An 8,405-nucleotide genomic window follows, 5' to 3' on the forward strand; every position below is an offset into this window, starting at 1 on the left:
AAAAGCTTGTCCAGATTTCCCCTGATGTCAGAAAATCTAACCATTTATGATACAAACAATCGTGACGTGCACCGAATTATCAGCATGCGTATTTCTATAACTATATGTTTATATACTATGGCAATCAATAAAAAAAACGGTCGAACAAATTTCTGAAATAAAAATGGTTCTGTGAAGAATTTTTGACGTTCGAGAAATCGCTATTTAACGGTATATGCGTATGTTTTGCTTTTAAAGTTGTGAATGGTTTGATTTTGAATTTAATTCTTACCCTTATCCGATTTATAAAGTAGAGGGTCAATTTGAAAAGTACCTGTTTCCAAAGGCGTATAGAGTGGTTTATCCGTCTGAACAATAAGATATCCAGATTTATAGCTCAGGAAGATCTTTCTGGAGTATGTTCCTCCATTAGGAAAACTGGCTTTTAAAAGAATGCTGTTAGGCTTTCCTTTGGTTCTCTTCATCTTGTCAATGTCTTCCGATGTTACACTCATCCTAATAAGCTGTGGATTTTCTTAAAAAAGAGAGACAAATATTTGCGTTTTAAGTTTTAGTTACAGTAAAGAGTTAATATAGTATCAATATATTCCATTTTAATACAGAGCAGTTTCGAACAAGTGTCAGACTAGGAAAACATACTAGATAGGCAGCTACGCGAGTCTTAATTAGTTGCTTTGTTACAAAGCTCGGGAAATATTACCTTGTGATGAAATAGTCACCACTCTTCTGGAGATTTGGTCACTCGTTCCTTCTATTTCAAACCATACCTTCAAACAAATGTTATGTTTAACAGCAATGTACCTAACTACGAAGTATAGCTGTACATATCCATTTTCGGCCCGTTATAGAGGATAATTATAATTATATCATATCATATTATGGTTTCCAATGATTTATAGAAATTTATCAGTGAAATATATTTTGATATTTTCACTGTTTCAAACAGTGAACATTTAATTTTGATATTTTTCAATATTTCAATGATTGAAAATACCCTTTTACATTGCTTGTGCCCCTTTCAAAGTATGTGACGATTGTCTTCCTTCGGTATTACATGTCTAATCAAAATACGTTGCATTTCTCTCCCTTTGCATTGAAATAAATAGATACTTACATGTACATTTTAACTTAAGTTCGTCTAATTAAAGCAAATTAACGACACAGTGTTCACAATACAGATATATTTTCTGTTGACCACTCGTTCTTCAACGAAATCAACAAATATTCTCTATTTTTTAACACGTTAAACCGGCCGTTAACGGAAGAAAACGCGTATTTTACAGTAAAACTTCCGCAAAAAATTGCTTTTGGGGGTTTAAATTCTAATCATATTCGGGCCATTATTTGTTCACTCAATTTGTCTGACATACCGAAGGCACGGATATACCTGTTGTTTGAAATAGGAATTTAAACCAGACAATAGTCAGTCATCAGAAGCAGAATTTCGAATAGTGCTTCGTTTTGTAGCACCCTCACTCCAAACCCAATCTTATTTTAACAAAGTCAAAACAACCACGTCCGATGAAACAAAGTTTATTGTTAGCATTTATTTATTTATTAATGGTCAATTATTTTGTACAATCACACGAGAGCAAGCTGACTCTCAGATCTTAACCAGGTATACTATCAGAATCCTAACCAGAACTAGACTACTCACAGAACTCCCCAAATAAAATTGTATACCCCCTAATTGACCCTAATTGTAGTTGGCCATTCAAAAGTATTTCCTAATTCCCCTTAATAGTTTTACGATATCACGTGATACATTTAATCTCACGTGGCAATAACCAAAGTATTTTACTGGCTATCGCCACAAAAAGGAGCTTGTCAATCAATAGTTTCAGTGACGTCAAAATTAACTAGACCAAACCCCTTTAATAGGATTTTAGTAAACAAGGTAATTAAACTTATTTCTGAACAGTAATTAAAATAGCCATTAGCGGTTGACCTTAGCCGTAGCCGATTGAATTTCGATAGTACCAAGTAACGTATGAGTTTAGCAGAAGGCAGGTCCTATAATAATTATTATTCAAGCCTTACCGTATGGCCAATCTTAGCATATGTTAAAGCGATTAACTGTTCTATCTATTCTCTGAATATCTAATCGACACCTGCCGATAACGGTAATGCAGCTCCAATGGAAATAAACGTTATGACATTTTAACCACTGAGTAGCTAAAGAAAGGAATGATGACCTTAACAGCGATGAATTAATATTGGCAGGGGGCCATTATGTTACATTTTGTGACGAACAAATTAAAAATCGCGCCAAACCCCTCTGCCGGTATTCTTAGTTTCAAGTATAAAGTTTAAAATTTGAGATAAACATAAAATAAGAAATATAAAATAAACTCAGTTGCAAACAAACGTGCAAAATGCAAATCATTGAAGAGAGAAGATGAAATCAAATATTTGTTTCGGACCTTACAGAAGCTTATCGAAACTTTTCTCAGCAGCGTCACCATCATTTGCCGTCACACAAGATTTGGTTTCTCTGGTAAGACTGAACTATTATTGTTGCAATTGTTCTCAGTTTCGCACAGACGAACCAATGAGATTCGTGTTTAATTCTTATCTCTGTGTCAATGGCGACCGAAGGACATTTTGCCCAAATTTTAAACAAACATATCTACAAACTTTTACATATACATGTATAATCATTAAATGATACGTTGTCAGTCAATTCATACTACGAAATATAGTCATTTCCAAACGTCCTATCAAATGTTAAAAGGCAAATATTTGAATAATACTCAACTCTCAGTGGTCCTCAAATACGTGCAGAACTAAACAGAGTATGTTGTATAATCGAAGTATCCACTTGAATAACTATATTCTTGGATTGAGACCCTTCGGAGGCAAGCAATAATCAGCATTTTGATGAGCAACCGTATCAACGCCTCTAGCGTCGACTTATGCGGATGTTTAAAAATCATTAAACATATATTTAAAGGAAAACACGAGTACATATTACCGTTATCATTGATGCTGACCCGCTCCCGATAACGCCGACCAACACCGTTTCTTCGTGGTTATATCTCACGACATTAGGGGCGATAGCATACCAAAATTGCCTGTGAAAAATATGTAAATAAATTATTAAACAATTACAGCGTGTAGTACATTTAATTAATGTAATTTGCTGATAAGAGATCTTTAACAATTTTTTATTGCTGTCAATTTTGGTTTTTTGAATTCTAGTAGTTTAAATAACAGGTCATGGTTATAGCATTTAAGTGTGCAATTAAAGCCGTTCATCTCGGAAGTTCACCGACGGTTTAGAATGTAAAATTCTTAACTTGCATCTACGCTGCAAGCAGATAGCGTAGTAACCCTAAGGACTTCACTCTTAGGAATCTAAATAATGTTTGCAATAAACACTTCACTTGGAATCAAATCGAACTTACTTATACAAATAACAAATTTCAATTTATTTATTTTATGAATTTTCCGAACTACTTTTATATACTAATGCAACAGAATTGATCATGTGCATAATGGATATCACTACAAAAACGTCGACCGGTAAAATAATCTCATTCGCACGATCAATGTAAATTCTTTGGAATTAACCCATTTTTGTAATGCTCATAATAAGTTTTATTGTAAAATATACAATTTATTTTATTACTTCTTCCAGAAAATCAGAGTAACCAGGCTATATGAAGTGTATTTGATGAAAACCATTTTATTATTAACTTAAAGTTGACATTACCTGTCACAAAATATTTCCAAGGTACCCAGCAACAAAACTAAACCAAGTACTAGGAGTTTCATGGTGCCACCTCGGCCTCCACGGTATTTATGAAGTTTTCTGCAAAATTCTCCGCACGTGCGTTTAATTAGGACAATCAAACATTTCAAACTGTTTGGTTTGTTGGATTTAGTAGTGAGTCTAACAAAATAATACAAATGCAAATATTCAATGTTGTCTACGGTTAACCGAAATTGTTTTGTTAACATGTTGATTTTAAACAATTTGTAGCTAGGGAGCCATTGAATTTGATCTGATATTCAGTGGTACGAAATCATATTGAACCAGGTTCAGCATAGGTCTTTATGTGTTAAAATTACACTCTTATTCAAAACCAATACATACACATGTTTAACAAATATAACTTTTGACTGATAAACCTTTTACTAGTTTCTAAATAATGCATTTATGGAAAATATTAATTACCAGTAAAAAGATTGTAACAGTGTATTTAATAGCAGAAAGCAGCGCAAAACCATTAAATGATTGGTGAATGGTAAAAGATTTACTGTGGTCTAATATAGGCTCTTAAGGTAGAAATACCGTGTTTTATGCTCATTTCTTTCAAATTAAAATCGATATCATTCATAAGAACCACTGTTTTCGACATTTGTTCATCCTTTTTGTAATATTAAAACAATAGTATTAATTATGGTTAGTATTTGTGAGTAAGAGTTCATCTTTAATATCTCCCTTATCAACCAGTTTTGTTGACATAATAACAGTTACCCATAATAACTCGAAACAGTCGAAATTCGTTTCATTGATTTTTTCCGTTTAAGTTTTTGAACTAGTTTGTTGTTAAACTTGATTTGTTTATTTACCATTATTGTATTCTAAACCTAAGTCTAGTATTAATCATTCACTTTATCATGATTGGTTTTATTCATACATTTTTAAGAACTTTAGCCTAACTAAACAAACCACGAATAAATGGATGCATACACTTTATTTTCATATGGTCACGTGATTTGCAGCCGTGGTTATTGTTTCAATACTAAACATCAAGTGACCAAACTGACCCCTTGGAGTCTGTAGTTGCGGTGGTATGTGGTAGATTCTGTCTCCTATGATCGTACTGAAGGTGGGTATAGTATATGCACTCTTGCATTCGGAACTTCTTCGGAAAAGACTGTAATTGCGGTGGTATGTGGTAGAATCTGTCTCCTATGATCGAATTGAAGGTGGGTATAGTATGTGCACTCTTGCATTCGGAACTTTTAAAGTGACACTCTTATTCAAAATCAATACATATAAATGTATAACAAACATCAATTTTGTCTGATAAACCTTTAACTTCTTAATAATTAATGCATTTATGGAAAATATTAATTACTGATAACAAGATTGAAACCGTGTATTTTAAAGCAGAAAGCGCATTTTTTAAAATGATTTGTGTATGCTTAAAGATTTCCTGTGGTCTACTATAGTCTCATAAGTTGGAAACACCGTGTGTATGCTCATTTCTTTCAAATTAAACTCGGTATCCTTCATAGAACCATTTTTACAACATTTATTCATCCTCTTTGGAATATTAAAACAATATTCTTAATTGTGGTAAATCTTATTTTGTAGTAAGAATGCATCTTTAATAAGTTATTCATCTCTTGATGAGCAAACTCGCTTTCTTAAGCATACTTATTTCAATGAATTAAAAAACTAGATATCTGCACAAAATGAATGAAAACCAAAGATGTTCCATTCGTAGCCTTAAATTTCACAGATAAATTTACAAAAAAACGTCTTGTTTCCAAGAACTCAAGGCCCACCTGTTTTTATCATCAAAACGTTGTATCACCGGGGCGTATATATAGCTGTATGTATCCCATGAAGCTCTTATCTGCAGAAAACAGAAGTGCTCGGCAAAAATGAGGTCGCTCTAGTTGAACTATATCACAGATTTTGAGTGATTATGATCATGCTGTAAGAAAATGTTCAACCTAAATAATTGAAAGTTTAAAGATGCACTCTCACTCCCAAATAAGATTTACCAAAATTAATAAAATTGTTTTAAAATACCAAAAAGGATTAATAAATGTCGAACACACTGGTTCTTATGAAGGATACCGTGTTTTATTAGAAAGAAATGTGCATAAACACGGTATTTCTACCTTATGAGACGATAGTTGATCACAGTAAATCTTTTAGCATTCACCAATTATTTAATATATTTGCGTTTTCAGCTATTAAAAACACGGTTACAATCTCGTTATCGCTTATAAATATTTTTCATAAATGCATTATTAAGTAAGTAGTTAAAGGTTTATTAGTCAAAATGTTTGTTTGTTTTAATTGTGGTTAATCTCATTTGGCAGTAAGAGTGCATCTTTAAGCATCTAAAACTCCAGAAACTTTCTGCAAAGGCTTTGTGTTGTTTTCAATTTTGCCGTAAAGTGTATTGATATAAAGGAAGGTTTTTTTTGCTAAGATTATTTAATCTTTAGAAAACATGTTTGACCTGCATGGGCTTAAACAGAATACACATATAATAATCTTCTGAAATTATGAAGAAATAATGAAACAAAACAATACACAACGAGTTTTGAAAGGGCAGAAAACATAAAAGACAGGAACAGTACATTTCTAATAATTGTTATGCTTCCGAATATTTTTTGTAGGCGGAGCTTGAAAATGCGTTTTACATAAACATTTATGTACATTATAAGATACTTTGTCATGAGTCGTCAATATATATTTGTATTTATATAGAAGTTTGGCTTATTCCATAGTTTAGGTAATTAGTTAGCAATAAATCCTAGTAAATTGCGTAAACTTAACTCGTATTTACGAAAAGGCAGAATGGCCATTTATTTTCCTTATTTTAAATATATATATATATATATATATATATATATATATATATATATATATATATATATATATATATATATATATATATATATATATAGCATTTCATCACCCGTCTGTAAAATGCTAAGGATATGCACTGAAGGTCTGAAAACGTCCGTGTACTTTATCGAATCTAAAATGTCCGTGCACTTTATCAATCTTGTTTTGCGCTTTTTTCGCTTTAAAATAACTATAAAAAATAAAACCATAGCCTTTGAAGCCCTCAAAATGCATAAAACTTCCAGAAAATATGATAATCGAATGAAGTACTTACGACTAACCCCAATTTTATTAATATATTTGCTAGGTGATGTGTACTTTGCCGAATATTTCAACTCCGAGAAATCAGTGGCTCAAGATTTTGAGAAAATGTTTAGGATTTTAGAGAAAATTCTATATAACCGTGGAAAGTGCTCTTAATTGCGGGGTGTATGGTCTTTATATGACAAAAATTCTCCCAGTATATAGAAATTTTTCTTTAAAACCCCTTCCTTAATCGTTTGTTTACATTTTTTGCCGTGCATGCCGCAATATTAGTCACGTAGGTTCTCCACCTTAGATATTGCGGCATGCACGAATTTTAATGAAATGCGCTTTACTATCCAGATGTTTCATTTGTTTGATGTATAAATAAAGGCATTTAACATATTTAAACACACCAAGAAAGTAATTATTAACTATTTATGTGTTTTAAACACATATGGCATGTGCATCATAGCTTTTTCATTGTCAAATAATTCCACGTCGGTGCTAGAAAGTCTGTATGTCCCTTTTATCCTTTCAATCAGATCGCATTTAAGACTAGATACATTCAGTTTCCTGTTTTGACGGTATCTTTTTCAAATCAACGACCGTAAATGGTGTCAAATCATTGATAATCAGACCTGCCCCGGTGATATCATTATCTACGTCGGCAATATGTATTCCCCGGAAGTGGAAATTGGAGTTGCCTCCCTTAGAAATCAGGGGAGGGAACCGAGTTATCGGAAAGGACAATAGGTTAATTCGAGTATTTGGCTATGAAATAAAGGAAAATATACATAACCTTCAAGGATTCATTTTTCAAATTAAGATTACACTCTTCAGATTTGAATATTCAGCTAATGCTCCATCCATTTAATAATTGACAAGAGCTGTTGTCTAAATAGAAAACACAAAGATATTTTCTAAAATTTGATAACCGGTCTATCAATCAAATAGTTGCATAGGTTTAAGATAATGTACTATAAATCAACTGTTATGTCATTATTACGCAGATTATTTTCACAAAATTTGAATTGTTGAAAATCAACTATTGATAATTTCATTAATTTGATATACTAACTCCTCTATCAATAAGGATTAATTACTTATATTCGAGTGAATATCACTGATTACTTTCATTTCATGTATATGTTGGGGTTATTGAGGTTACGTCGTGGCGCAGGTGTGGCTGGGTCCTATAAGTAGGGATCGACCCAATCACTGGAACAGCCAAACCTATGTGCGACGCAGCCCTTGGTGACCCCGGCTACAAAAAATGCTAATGAAATAATCTTGCTTACACCAAGTAAAAGAATACATTATATCATTATAATTATATAATTTATTAGCTCACCATTTTCTTGCTTACTCTATTATTTATCATATACATATATGTATCAGGGGCGGCTCGAGGACTAGCGGGGGCGTAAATAAAGGACGCAACATTTTGACATGACCTGAAATAAAATGGTTTAGGAGTGGGGGTTGGGGGTATACGATTAACAATTCAAGTCCGAAATAGTACGTTTTTAGCGTATTTTTTACTCCGATATTGATA

The 8,405-nt window shown here is 32.5% G+C and overlaps 1 protein-coding gene across 1 annotated transcript in view; it reads right to left on the reverse strand.

Annotated features, from left to right (window-relative positions):
• LOC128211798 (complement C3-like) overlaps positions 1-3,786 on the reverse strand; it is a 41,064-nt gene extending 37,278 nt beyond the window's left edge. The window contains exons 1-4 of the mRNA XM_052916867.1: positions 3,716-3,786; positions 2,975-3,074; positions 701-767; positions 314-514 (exon numbers count right to left, since the gene is read on the reverse strand). Coding sequence (XP_052772827.1) covers positions 314-514; positions 701-767; positions 2,975-3,074; positions 3,716-3,777 — 430 coding nt within the window. The 5' untranslated portion in view covers positions 3,778-3,786. The remainder of the gene's footprint in view (positions 1-313; positions 515-700; positions 768-2,974; positions 3,075-3,715) is intronic.
• Positions 3,787-8,405: the final 4,619 nt, after the last annotated feature.

Source organism: Mya arenaria, chromosome 12 (assembly GCF_026914265.1).
Source record: "Mya arenaria isolate MELC-2E11 chromosome 12, ASM2691426v1".
Taxonomy (NCBI): domain Eukaryota; kingdom Metazoa; phylum Mollusca; class Bivalvia; order Myida; family Myidae; genus Mya; species Mya arenaria.